Source organism: Physella acuta, unplaced genomic scaffold, assembly GCF_028476545.2.
Source record: "Physella acuta isolate Inbredline_101_S28 unplaced genomic scaffold, ASM2847654v3 ptg000141l, whole genome shotgun sequence".
Lineage (NCBI taxonomy): Eukaryota > Metazoa > Mollusca > Gastropoda > Physidae > Physella > Physella acuta.
In genome coordinates this window covers 120,061-135,000 of record NW_026731660.1, presented here as the reverse complement: position 1 = coordinate 135,000, position 14,940 = coordinate 120,061, and the positions used below count along the sequence as shown (strand labels likewise).

The 14,940-nt window shown below is 34.9% G+C and overlaps 1 protein-coding gene across 1 annotated transcript in view; it reads left to right on the top strand.

Moving 5' to 3' along the window:
* LOC131935277 (uncharacterized) overlaps positions 1-14,022 on the top strand; it is a 32,831-nt gene extending 18,809 nt beyond the window's left edge. The window contains exons 2-6 of the mRNA XM_059291663.1: positions 77-256; positions 4,441-4,626; positions 12,152-12,331; positions 13,458-13,643; positions 13,895-14,022. Of these exons, the coding sequence (XP_059147646.1) occupies positions 77-256; positions 4,441-4,626; positions 12,152-12,331; positions 13,458-13,643; positions 13,895-14,022 (860 nt within the window). The remainder of the gene's footprint in view (positions 1-76; positions 257-4,440; positions 4,627-12,151; positions 12,332-13,457; positions 13,644-13,894) is intronic.
* The last annotated feature ends 918 nt before the right edge of the window (positions 14,023-14,940 follow it).

Here is a 14,940-nt window from a genome sequence, read left to right as displayed (position 1 = left end):
GAGCATGAGCATGAGCATGAGCATGAGCATGAGCATGAGCATGAGCATAAACATGCACTTTTGTTTGAAATTTTAGGTACTTGGGTGATTCCATTACAAGCTCCAGCTTTGGCTACTGATGGCGTTATTATGTCTACTGGAAAATACTGCGATGCCAATCTTGGGTACTATGTGGTCACCAACGTCAACACCACTGTCTGCATTTGGATGTCAACAGACAAACTGCAATACACGGACGCCAGAACTGCATGTGCTGGTAAAAAAAAAGTCAAATTTTACAAAATGTAACAGAAAATTGATTTAAAATAATAATCAGTGACCAAAACAATTTAAAATATCATGAAACCAACTTTAAACTAGGTGTTTGAGATAAATATTAGTAGATAAAAACAGCGGCCATCTTTCCAAATAAAATTTAGAGTAGTTTCCCTTGATACAAATGTCTATTCTTATGTATATTGTGTTGACTTTGTTGTTAAATATAGGCCTACATAGCTGTCTTGTTTAATGTAAGTAGTACAGAGGGCCGTCTTCTTATCTTTAATTTTCAATTGAAATGAAGGCTATGTATGTATGTATGTATGTACATCCAAGATTTCAAAAACTCTTGGGAGGTCCAACATTTATTAAACCCTTTTGTACTGATGAACGTGTCAATTATTAGGTCGTCCATATTCTTCATAAATGACGTTGGACTGAAAATATATTCGTTTTCGTTAGCAATTGTGATTACGCGTTCGGGTTTTAGCTGGGTACCACGGTGGTGGGACGACGTCCTGCATTGGGTGATGGGGAAGGCAAGCCTGGTGAGAACACACGGAGGGGAAGCGACCGAAACGCACCGTTCAACCCGACATCTTCGAGCTGCCCACAGCTCGCACTATTTGCCAGTTAGTCGGAGTACGGTGTGTGGAGGCCGGCCTGGCTAATGGGAGCACCACTCCTGAGCCGGTGATCCGTGTTATTTGAGTAGAACTGCGATATGATATTAAATCATCATCTTGCTTTAAGTGACCATTGGGGGAAAGGGAGTTCGTCGGGAAAAGTATGATGTCATTTATTGACAGGGCCGGCGCCACCTATAAGGCAAACTAGGCTGTCACCTAGGGCGCTGTCCGTTGGGGGAGGGCAAAATGGGTTGGAAAAACAAATTGAAAGTTTGAGGGGGGGGGGGGTGTGCAAATCGTAAGCTTGTCCCCGGGCGCCTGGAAGGGTCGCTACGCCTCTGATAATACGGGGGCATGAAAAAAATTGCGGGGGGGGGGGGCGCTTTTTAATAAGTTTTGCCTAGGGCGCTAAATAACCTGGCGCCGGCACTGTTTATGGGTAATCCATTTAAGCCTAGTTGTTTATTTTGTCTGTAGACATTAGTGTTAAGCCTACACTTTTTCTGATTTAAGATTATTGTGTTTATAAAAATAGTTTTAAATTTTAATTAGTTACATTTGAATACCACATGGTTTTTTTCTTTGCCTTCTGCTTTCATCAGTTTTTTATTTGTTCAATAGTCGATGTTTACCCCTCCCCACCATCCATTATTACAAAAACAAAAAAACACCCACTATATAGTGATATCTCCCTCTAGAAAAAAAACTAGATCAACCTATAGTTCGTAGGAGAATTAGAATCTATCACTTATTCGTCTGTTTAAAAAAAAGAAATACGTCATTTTTCTCAACCCCGCCGTTTCATCCTCCACTTAGCACAACGTCACCAAGTTCTCGGCGCGCGTGACGTCATTTGTCATTAGGCTAATGTTAAAGAAAGAGATACCGAGTAATTAAAAAAAATTAAAACAGGCACTATGGAGTTGAGACTTTACAGACTTTTAGCCTGACTTTAGTTCGGTAAATTATATTTGTGTTTAATTTATTACAGTGGCATGCGGTGCTCTCTCTACTATACAAATTCACGTGCTTTTAATTTCTGCAACCTGCTGCCCTGAGACGTTCGGCTTTAAAATGCCCGTGACACAGCGGCTTCCGTAAATACATTTAGGCTCTCAGTCCCACCTATACACTTCGTCTGTCCATTAAGCTCCACACAAAACTTGTGATTGATATGTAGACATAAGCGGCGATAGTGGTGGTGTCAATAAGGACCCCCCCCCCTCCCCAAGCTCAGCTCTTAAAGGTGCTCCGCACTTCATAAAAGACAAACTTGATGTTCAGACATCGTCGGACTCGGGCGTTTAGCCGACTGCCGTATTCCTAATGCACCGTCCACTGCTAACACTATTTCTATATTAAAACTCAAGCCTATACTAAGCTCTGGCTTTTTACATTAGCTGCTGTCGTATTAATGTTTGATCTTTTGTTATGCCCCATGTCGCGAAACGCTGTTTTGTCCAATTTTACCTGCAAGCCAATTATTGTCTTGGATTCTTGTTGAATAAAGTTGCCAGGAGCTAGTTGGTTTGAGCCTTATTGTCAGAAGTTATTTCATTTGGAGTCAATGTAGTGCGGCCTATTTTTATCGGTAGGCATTTAGTGGCAGGCCCTTTTTGGCGGGGATGGTGTGCTGAGGTTGTTTAACACCGCTTAGGACAACAGGCTTGCAATAGTTATGATCATTCGTTATGAGCAAAGGCATGCATGAAAATGAACGCTTTATGTTCCTCATTTTCATTGAGCACAGCTTTATAGAAGTCTTCCATAATTGACGTCACTCATCCCCCCCCCCCGATCACCCCTTCAGTATAGGTCGTAAATTGCAGTCCTGCGTAACTTGACGTCAAATTAGAATAGCATATGTGACATCGTTTATGGACAACCCCATATAACTCATTTTGGGTATTTGGTATCAACATTTTGACAACAAAGGTTGTTCAAAATGTGTATTGGAGGTTAGGACTTGACATCTACCATAAATGACATTACGCACTTAAGGGATGGAGTAACTGATTTTCAGACGACGTTTCACGTGGGAAGGGGGAGGGGTAAGAAACGTGAAACGTTAAGTATTTCGCCTAATACAAAAATGCTGAAAAAATTCTTTTTCGTTTGAATTATGGCTTGACTTTTTAACAGGCAGGGCAAAAAGGTAATTTTCGACAATACGACTATTTCGTGACGGCGAAAGTGGGGGGAGGGGGGGGGGGTTAAGGTGAAGATAGGTAAAAAAAACGTGACGTCATTTATGATTAAATCACTAATTAAAGGGAAAAAAGCATGAAAATATGAAATGAAAATAGCAAACAAACAATAACACAAGCAATAACGATTAACTCAAACTAATATTTAAATAAACATTAGATATGTAGTGGTAGCTCTATAAAAATAGGGAGTTTCTTAATGCATAAAAATTGCATCTCATAATAATAATTTTAGAACTGATGTTTATTGTCAGGCAATTAAATTGTTTAAAGGGCAGAATTTTAAAAAACGCATGCTTTGTATTTAAACACAAGACAAACGTATTTAAAAGCAAACAGCAATACATTTCCATACAAATAGAAATGAAAGGGAAATGACTCAAAATAATATTTTCTTAAGATGGCCGCTGTTTTTAATAGCAAATTTAGTATCTGGAACATCGTTGTTAAACCTTAATTTCATGACATTTTTATTGATTTAACCCTTACATGTTGTTTAATATTCCATTATCTTTAGTATTTTAGTAGAATATGCAAAAATATATTCATATTTAAGCCATATTTATTAGTTACCTTATCCCTACATTACTAGTGACGACCGAATTGATTACGCTAAAGCGATAGATAACCACCAATGCTATGATACTGCTATGTATTTCTTTATGTCGTTGCTAATAGCATCGTTTGGGTGATTTTGGTTTGCAATTCTGAGCCCAAAATGTATTTCAAATGCTGAAGTAATTCTTTGCTTATTTCATTATCTATCTGTCTATAATTTCTCTCCAGAATCCTACAATAAAAAAAAATTGCACACACTCATTTAAAAAAACAAAACGTGTATGACAATTACAAGGTCATGTAATGCAATCGTAACGTAAAATTGAACTAATGTAAAATTGCATTTTTTAATTAAAAAAAAACGCTTTGGTCTAAACAGAATCAGGGTTTACTACATCTATTCCATGTGTCTTGCGCAAGAACGAGAAAAAAAAGAGAGATGATGAGTTGGGATATTATAGTTTTTACCACTTTACTCTTTTCACCTACAATATTTTCACTTAAATATTCTTGATAATAATATGCACTATTAAAAAAAACACCGTCTGTGGTTAGAAAATAAAGATATACATATATATATATATATATATATATATATATATATATATATATATATATATATATATATATATATATATATATATATATATAATGTAGGTTCTTACTAGTTTGTTTTAAATCAACGAAAGTTTAGTAAACCCATGGGCTATCACTACCTCACTCTGTTCTAAAATCCCCACAGTTCTATCTAACCGTGTTTTGAAATTACCTTTATGTTTCTACTCCAGGTAAAAAGGGATACCTCTATTCCGGCAAAAACGAAGACGATCTCCGTATGTTCCTGGACATCGTAACTGGATACTACGACACTGTGTGGTATGGACTGAATGAACTGGCCAACGAGGGGACTTACGTGTTTGATGATGATGCTACAATACTAAACCGTTCTCAGTACAAAGACTTCTTCTACCCAGGTAAGAGAGATACGGGTGTTGTGTATATTTTTTTAGTTTTTTAATTTTTTTTTGCTTATCAGAAGACATGGTCGGATAGTTTGATAAATGAATGTTAAAATGAAAGTCTCGAGTTCGATCCTGCACCAAACCGTCGTCTGTATAAAGACTACTAATCTACCCAGGTAAGAGGGATACGGGTGTTGTATATTTTGTGTGTGTGTTAATTTTTACTTTCTCGTATACGAAGCATAGAGGACGTATTGTAATCGTTTTACACCTCCCTGAGTCAGAAAAAACATGTAGAGTTTCTGTTTCTTCCAGCCATCTCTTCTGGAGAGGGGGGGGGGGGGTCGGAGATTAGGGATTGAAAAAACATTAAATATTTAAACAGTAGTTGCGAGGCATATTGACTGTGTACACTCTCACGATCCATACACCTAAATGGTATGATCACATTGTATCTGAAGTGGCTTGAAGCTTGCTACTGAGTACGATGAGAATGAGTGAAGTAAATATAGTCGCATGGAATAAGGATACGTTCACAAAAACCTGCTGCTACCAACTATGTAAAGCTCCTCTTTGGACCTAGCGATCCATTGGTTAGATGAAGTAGAGTCAATATGTTTCTGACCTCGGCATATGCAGGAGAAGGTGTGGTCAGCACTTTGCCCAGCCGCCTTTACTTTCCCTATCAAGAGCTAGGTACACAGCTAGGTGGACTCATGGACGTCATTTAGACTTGAAATCGGGTTAGCGGCCTAGCGCTCTACCGCATGGCCACTCCATCCCTACCCACTGTAATAAGGGTTATAGAAATGGGTGTGAGCAGTGTCGTCACTTTATCGTGTGTCGCTTTTTTTAGTAAATAAGAGCGCCACCATACCCTCTTTTAAAGCATTTTGCACTGTAGGCCTTGTTTCAAGCCTGCTAATAATATTTTTATAACTGTACAATGTATTATTTGGACAGTAAATTCTACGATCCCTCTTCTCTTAATCGTGCCAACCGGTTTGCTCCGCCCCCTCCCCAAACCGTCCCAGTATGTATGTGTGTGTGTATTTATGTGTGATATTAATTAATTTAGACGTGGGAAGGATCTGCCTTTAAGTAATAACATGCAGCATTGTACCGTGTTGGGTACACATAGGCATTGATTTAAATAATGTAGCACTATTATTATTTTTGCTGTAGAATTCCAGTGATTAATTTTTAAATATTCCATATTATAGACATATTGTAAAACATTTTTTTTTAAATATAATTTTATGCAACCCATAATGAAAGTAATAGCATTTATACTTTTGAAGGTGTTAGTAATTATAGGGCTAACGGCATATTAACTATAATGCTGATACTTGTGTTGATTGCATGTTTAACACCATGAATATTATGGTTATTTTTGACTGAACAATAATACTATTTCAATCATGTTATGTAATTGGTTTTCTATTTCTTATGTTTGGTTTCTCTTCCCCATTGTTTAGGGGAGCCAAACAATGCTGGCGCTGATGAAAGTTGTGCAGTGTTTTATTCTGGATACCCACCGCTTCTTGATTTCTCTTGTAGTGTACCCACATATTACATGTGTCAGTACAACGGACAATCGCCTTGAATGTGTGCTATCGAAGTGGTTTAAATTGCATCTTATTTATGTTTTTTTTTTCAGTTACATTTATTTAGACCAATTGAGATGTAATTAGATTTTAGATAAAACATTTTTTGTTTGATTATCTAACATTCAGTGGTTAGTTGAGTGTAATCATAAATGAAGAGAAAATGTTTCTGAAAAAGAAACATCAGCAAATGAAACTCAAATAAATGCAAAAATGGACAGTGAATTCTTGTATTATTGTAATGCGATTATAAGTCAAGTGTAATCTTTAAATCTATAAAGACTTTTGATCCCGAATTATTAAAAAATTTGAAACCTTTTTTTTTTAAGTTTTAGAGAATAGTTTCCGGTTAATAAATAGTGGTAATCCTGTGAATAGGTTAATTTTTCAAAATGGACACAGATACAACGATTTTCCAATCCATTTTTTTTAATGGAAACACAATGCGGATCTACCTTATAAAAGCTGTAGAGAAATACTGGTTTCCTAACGAGCATTAAAAATGTTATTTTTTTTTACCGGAGCTTAACTTAAATGATGTAACTACTTCTTTCGCTCAGTACGCGAATAATGTATTTTATTCATCTTAAAAATCAAATTTAATAATTTTTTAACGATTTGTATAAGTATACTTCACGCTTGTGATATTATTTTTTTTCTCTTTATTACTTTAATCATCATATTTCCCCATATGTGTTCAAGGCACATGGGTCAAATGAAGTAGAGTTTATGTCTTTCAATGACCTTTACATGCAAGGGAATAATGTGGTCAGCACTATGTCCAGACGCTGTAGGGAACCCATCTGAACTGAGTGGACCCATATTCGAACTTGAGACATTCGGATTAGCAGTCTAGCTTTCTACCGTTAGCTCACGCCGTCTATTGATTATTTTAAATATATCTAACAACACGCTATGCTTAGCTTTGTCAAAGCCTTTAACATAATATGAATTGTTTTTTTAAATCATTATTCTGGAAAGATTGTTTAAATATGCAACAAAAAAAGAAGAAAAGACTCAATATTTTGAAGGGGATAATCCATAAATTTGAATATTTATATTATTTTAAATTTATGAAATGTGCAGGCCTTAACGTAAGTCCAAATATACATTTCTTAACACACGTATTTTTTAGTTATTACAATACCTGCATTTTTTATTTTGCAAAACCAATGTAGGCTATTTGATAATAAACAATTCACCATTCATCAGATATTTCTCGTTTTTACTTGTGCATGTATTCATTATTGGGGCTAACCATGAACGAAGTCACACATTTCAAATCGTATACCTTACCCCAATGGTGCGCGGACCTTTGACCACAGGTGCTTTGACCACAGAGGGGTTTTGACCATAGGGGCTTTGACCATAGGGGTTTTGATTACAGCGGGGGGTTTGATCATAACTGGGTTTTTGCCACAGGGGGTTTGATCATAGTGGGTTTGACCACATGTGTTTTCTTAGCAGAAGGTCTTTGATCGCAGGTGGTTTGTCAACGGGTGTTTTATCACAAGCGCTGTGTCGGGCTTTGACCACAGGTGTTTTGTCCATATAGGGTCTTTGATCACAGGTGTTTTATCCATATATGGTATTTGATCACAGGTGTTTTATTTAAATAGGGTCTTTAATTAATCACAGGTGTTTTATCCATATAGGGTCTTTGATCACAGGTTGTTTGTCCAATGCTGGCGTTTGATAATAAGCGCTTTGTCCATATATTGTAAGGATTAATTTTAAAAGTTGTGTAATTATATTTTAAATTGGGGCAGGATGTAATAGTATGTTAATTCATCTGTCATTTAGTTAACCATACAAGTATTACCTGTTTGACTATACTGTTGGCATGTTTTTTATTCTTTATATATACAATGTATTTTCAAGTACATCTACATTATTTATTTGTGAAACTTATTATCCGTCGCATTATTTGTGTTCCATTTATATTTAAAATAAATCTATGAAGTCTAGCACCAGTCTTTATGTGGAGACTAAAATATCGTTCTTGACTATTTTAGTACATGTTAATTTCTATTCAGAAAACGTATAAAATGGTATTAATTGTATCATAAATTAAAATTGAAATAGCAGTTTATAATTTCGATTTAAAATTCTATATATTATCCCCCCCCCCCGTGGTCAAAGCCCATCTGTGGTCAAAGCCCCGCTGTGGACAAAGCCCCTATGGTCAAACCCCCTATGGTCAAAGCTCCGCTGTGGTCAACCCCCTTTGGTCAAAGCACCTATGGTAAAAGCACCAAGGGACTTAAGAACGTGATACCGACTTGAGCCCTGGGGCATTTTGAGGAATTTTGGGGCATTCAATTTAGTGTTTTTAACGGACTCACAATTTGATAATTCATAATAAATTGGATTGTAGATCTGCACTTAAAATGTTTAGCTGAGTGCCCCACAATATGGTAGAAGGCTATGAATTTATTGTTTATTGGGATTTAAAATATAATAGTTTATGTATGGTGGAAATCCGACCAATAAGTTATTTTTTTCAAGATCGCCGCCGTTGTCTCAGTTACCAAGATTTTCCCACCAATGTTGTTTAATGGAAATACATAGGCGGATGTACCTTTTAAAAGCCGTAGAGTAAAAAAAAATTGCTCTCTTGTATTAAAAAAGATTAGTTTTATTTTTTACCGGCGCATTGCTCTTTTATATTTTTAACTCAGTTTTAAACATTTGCTTTACGAAAACATACTATCCGCATACAAGGTTTAAATAGTAAATAGTGAACATTACTTTGATAATAAAAAGAAACGAAAACGCAGCTTAGTACAGCTGTTATGAATTATAAATTAATTTAATTTTTTTTGGTATATCGTGTTCTTTGCAATATGCTTTATTATATTTGAAACCTCACATCTTTGTAGGAGTGTTAAACTTTACTTGCAGAAGTATGTTTTAAACTTTATTTTTGTACTCGATCAAGTTTTTGAAAGTAGTCGATGTACATTATCCCATATCCTATCTTTACAACTGTCTTTTTTTCTAAAATAAACTTGAGTATTACAGAAACAACATCACTCTTAGAAAAGTTACATTGTTTAAAATTAAGTTCATTGTAAACTTTACAGAAAGATAAATGATTAATGAAATACTCGACCATGACTAGACCTAACTATTTTATGTCGAGCTGATAAATATTTTCAAAACAGGATAAATGGAGACAAACAAATGTTTAGTCGTTTCTAAAACAATAAACTAATCAGCTTGTGTAATACACTTCGAAGGTGGTTGATTAGAATAAGTTTTTAAAATAACAATTGAAATTAACATGCCGTATTTATAAGTGCGGATGTTTTAGGCCTGTGCATACAATATGCTGCGTTTTATTGTTGTTTCAGATTATTGACAATCAATGTAAATATCTATCTAGACCTATCTTGTTTTCTGGATTAACAGTAATTATAGAGTTAATCGGTTCGTAATAGGCCTACTTCACTAAATTGTCGTGTATAATCTTTGTTGATTCTCTAAGAATATGACAATAGTTTATGTTGGATTCATTTTTGCCTAAGGGCACGAGAGTTTTAACATAATTTTTTTTTAAACAGAATTTAACACATTTTTACGTGGATAACAAATGTTCTTTGCTAATGCACGCAAATTAATATCAATACTTACATGTTAACCGTTATAGGTTAAAACGACGTACACGGTTGTTTTCTAATGCTAGCAGAATCATGTATAAAACATAATTCCAGCTTCCTACGCATTACTTGGGGGTAAATTTACATAACAAAATCAATATCACATACCAAGGGTTTCTATACTACAAAGTGCGGATCTCTAGTAAACGATGAAATTTGAAGAAAATTACACTATATATATATATATATATATATATATATATATATATATATATATATATATATATATATATATATATATATATATATATATATATATATATTAACACATACGCACACACGAAATGGCTTTTATGGTTGTAAAGAAGGTACCGACGCAATAATTTGGGAAACCGCTGTTCTAATGATCGCTTATGTAAATCACGGAGATTACGTCAACCCAACATGTAATATTAACTATCTTCCTTCGTGTTTTTTCGTGTTCTTCAACTATGGTTGGTTCAAGTGCCACAACGCGACTAAGCATGACTGCTAATTATATGGGATAGTGTAGGGGTAGAATTATAATCTGTCCCTAACCGTACGTTTATGTTGTTCGAAACTGGCTGCTGAAGTAGTGAGTTTTCTTCTGTCATGTAAGTTCTCAAATAGTTTAAATACAGTTTTAAAAATTTTATTTACTAAAACACACTTCTCGTATGCAAGTTTTAATAAATAAATTGTATACATTAAATTATGTGTTGTGTATTTTGTAAAAAAGAAGATGAAATAGAATACTACAAAAATACGCGGTGACTTAAAATGATGTGTTTTTTTTTAAATTTCATTAATAAATCTGTCAGAACCTCGAAATGTTTTCAACATTTTTCCTGACTGTGATGTCAGCTATACTGTTATCTACAGGTAAAAATCTAAACTCAAATTTGTTTTCTTATTTTCGCTTCCGAATCCGGGTATGCGTTAGTCGAACTTAATCGAATACACCCAGCTCTGATGGGTAGCTAAGTCACATAAAACAAGAAAAGTACTAACCTCACTATCCCTTCATACACCAAGGCATCCTAGGCCAGTTAGCCGGGGTTTACTACGTCGAGATCTGCTTGACTTACGGGACTCGATCTCCTGAGCCGGTATATCCGGGTCATGACCACCAAAGTCAATGAAAAAGATTATCTATGCTTCAATTTTCACAAGGAAAAGGGAACTTTTACTAGTTTTCTATCCTGCTGTGTTTAATTCGTGTCCCGAGTCAGAATATTATGAATATTGAGAACCTTGCTTACTACATAGCCCCTTATTTACTGATATAACATCTGTTCTTGTTAAATGTTCAATTAAAAATGCATGTTCTTTTTTTTTTAAATTGTAAAAGAAACTTGCGAGGATATACCTATCTATCTTATAGGTCATTAAATATTTTTAGTAAATATTCATTTTAAAATATAAAGAAGACTATTTGGAGTGCATACGGTGATTTAACAAAAATGTGTCTGGGGGAGTAAGGGGGGGGGGGGGTAAAAATAATAAAAAATTTGAAAAACTTTTATAAATTATCTTCAAGATTGAACATTCTTTGTAATATATTTAGTGAACTTAACTGCCAGCTTATTCTCCATCTTATATACAGCTATAATCTTTTTTTCCAACCTCACATTCCTAGTAGTAGGGCTAGTCGAATCTGTCATAAGAACTAAGTCATATAGAAAGTTCATCAACACGCAGTACACCATCAGTCCCTTGAATGTGACAGCGTACTCATGTAGCTCCAGCCTTGCTTGTAGCCTCAGGTGTATAGAACAGTCGAAATTATGCTCGTGTTACAGCTTCAAAGACAATTTGTGCAGACTTGGTGAGTGTATATATATATATATATATATATATATATATATATATATATATATATATATATATATATTGAGAATGACCATGATCCTGACCATGACACTTACACTGACCGTGACCGTGACCGTGAACGTGAACGTGAACGTGATCGTGACAGTGACCTTGACCACGACCACGACCACGACCATGACTATGACCATGACCATGACCATGACCATGACCATGACCATGACCATGACCATGACCATGACCATGACCATGACCATGACCATGACCATGACCATGACCATGACCATGACCATGACCATGACCATGACCATGACCATGACCATGACCATGACCATGACCATGACCATGACCATGACCATGACCATGACCATGACCATGACCATGACCATGACCATGACCATGACCATTACCATGACCATGACCATGACCATGACCATGACCATGACCATGACCATGACCTTTTGTTTGAAATTTTAGGCACTTGGGTGATTCCATTAAAAGCTCCATCTTTGGCTACTGATGGCGTTATTATGTCTACTGGAAAATACTGCGATGCCAATCTTGGGTACTATGTGGTCACCAACGTGAACACCACTGTCTGCATTTGGATGTCAACAGACAAACTGCAATACACGGACGCCAGAACTGCATGTGCTGGTACATTTCTATTGTGCTGTTAATAGTTTAATCATTCTCGACGGAGTGGCCTAGCTGTAGAGAACTGGGCTGCTAACCCGGAAGTCTCCAGTTTGAATCCGGGTTCATGTCAGTAGACCGTCCCTGAGTCCACCCGACTCTGATGGGTACTTAACTTACGTTAGGGAAAGTAAAGGCGGCTGGGCATAGTGCTGACCACACTGTCTCTTCATATGCCGAGGTCACAGAAAGAAGTGAACTCTACTTCACTTGCCCTATAGACTGTCAGGTTTGAAAAAGGAACTTTACTTTTTTACATTCTCGATAATCAGATGGTAAACTTGTATGCATAAATATGTAGCTCAGTTGTAATTTAAGAATATGCGTAGTGATTAGTTTTAAGTTTTGCTCTGGTGTAAAAATAATTCCATCACATTGTCATATTTTCTGGTGTGGTATTGCTAATATCATATTTTGGCCGAATCTTAAGTATATAATCAATTTAGGATTTGGGAAACTAAGTGTAGTGTAGAAAAAATAAATACGTAAAGTACGTTTTCCAGTTCTGATTTCTAGACTCATTGCAATATTTGAACGGTTCTTGACTAAGTATAAATTTTATCATCAAAATTTCTGATTGTCTCCATAATCCATAATCCTACCATTTTGTAATGTGATAAAGTAATTTTAAAAACAGAATATGTTCCATTATTTTAACGTCTTGTAGTGAAGTTATAACGTAAAATTGAACCAATCTAAAAGTTATTCTAAAAGGTAATTAAAAAACAAAATCGCTCCTGTATAAATCGAATCTGGGTTTTCTTCATATGCTTCATATGTCTTGGGTACGAACGAGAAAAAAAGGAGTGATACGTTTGAATATTATAATTTTGACTTTACTCTTTTCACATACAATATTATCCCTTAGCTATTCTTGTTAATATGCAACATTAAAAACATTTAAAAATAAAGATAACGATAAGATATCGGTGGGTAAAATGTAGATTCGTGCTAATGTATCTCAAATCAACGAAATTTAATAAATACTTAATCTATAAAGCCCATGGAATATCATCACTTTACTGGTTCTGAAATTACTAGTTTTATATACTCGTGTTTTGAAATAACCTTTTTGTTTCTACTGCAGGTAAAAAGGGATACCTCTATTCCGGAAAGAACAAAGACGATGTCCGTATTTTCGTGGACATCGTAACTGGACACTACGACACTGTGTGGTACGGACTGAATGAACTGGCTAACGAGGGGACTTACGTGTTTGATGATGATGGTTCGGTACTAAACCGTTCTCTGTACAAAGATTTCTTTTGCCCAGGTAAGAGAGATACGGGTTTCTTGTAGTGTTCGTTTTTCTTGAGTTATTTTTTAAAATAATCTTTAAGCAACTCAAAATGAAATTAATAGTATTTATTAAAAAATACTGATAATTGTGTAGTTTACGAGTATAATACTATGTATATTACAGTTACATTTCACTGCAAATTAATTATTCTATATCATGTTCTGTAATTGGTTTTCTAATTCGTTTTGTTTGGTTTAAAATACATTTTTTTTCTCGTTGTTTAGGGGAGCCAAACAATGCTATACCTGAAGAAAATTGTGCAATATTTTATACTGGATATTCACCGCTTTCAGATTACGCTTGTAATAGACCAGCAAATTACATGTGTCAGTATAACGGACAATCGCCTTGAATGTGTCGTATCACAGTGGTTGAAATTTTATTTTATTATTTATTGTTAGATTTTTTAAAAATTTATTGTTAGAATGCAGAATGATCGATTTTCTGTTTCATTAACATTCAGAGCCTGGATAGGTTGAATTTGTAGGTTGAGTGTCTGAAGAATTCTTGTATTTTACTTTATTTTTTATTATTTAAAATATACGATGTAATCATTTATTACTTTAGTGAAATCATAAATGAAAATGGAATGTTTCTAAAAACGAAATATCAACACAAAAGACAGATGCAAATGAAAATCCAATAAATGCAATAAGTGACTGAATTCTTGTTTTACTCAATTGAGATTATAAGTCGAATGTAAAATGCTAACCTAAGAAGACTTCTGCAGGCCTTAACGTAAGTCTAAACACACATCTCTTAATACACATTTTTATTCTTTACAATGCCTGCACGTTTTCGTCCTCTTTTAAATGCAGTATTAATGGCTGTTGAGAATCAGTTTACTTTAACTTTTAATTGTGACAAGTTATCTTCATTTTTTCGTAGTATTTCTTAAATTCTTCAAATTTCATATATCCATGCAATTAATCAACTTGATTTCTTCGTCTTTGACAAGACATAAAGCCGATTCGATTTAAACGTGACCGACACAAAAGTCCTGACCTGCTTCAAATACAGTGTACCATAAACGTAGACATATTTTATTGATTTATATATAGATCTTATATGGAACAATAGAGCAAACGACTGCTTACCCGAAAGTTCCCAAGGCTCTAAGGGAACATGAAGGGTGTTAGAACTGACTATTTATAGTCAAGTAAAATGGAGCTGAGCATAGCTTCTCTTTAAGAATTGTGTAATTTACTTATTTACCATATATTATATAAATAATAAAGTGTAACACTGTTTTTTTCTGATTACTTATTAC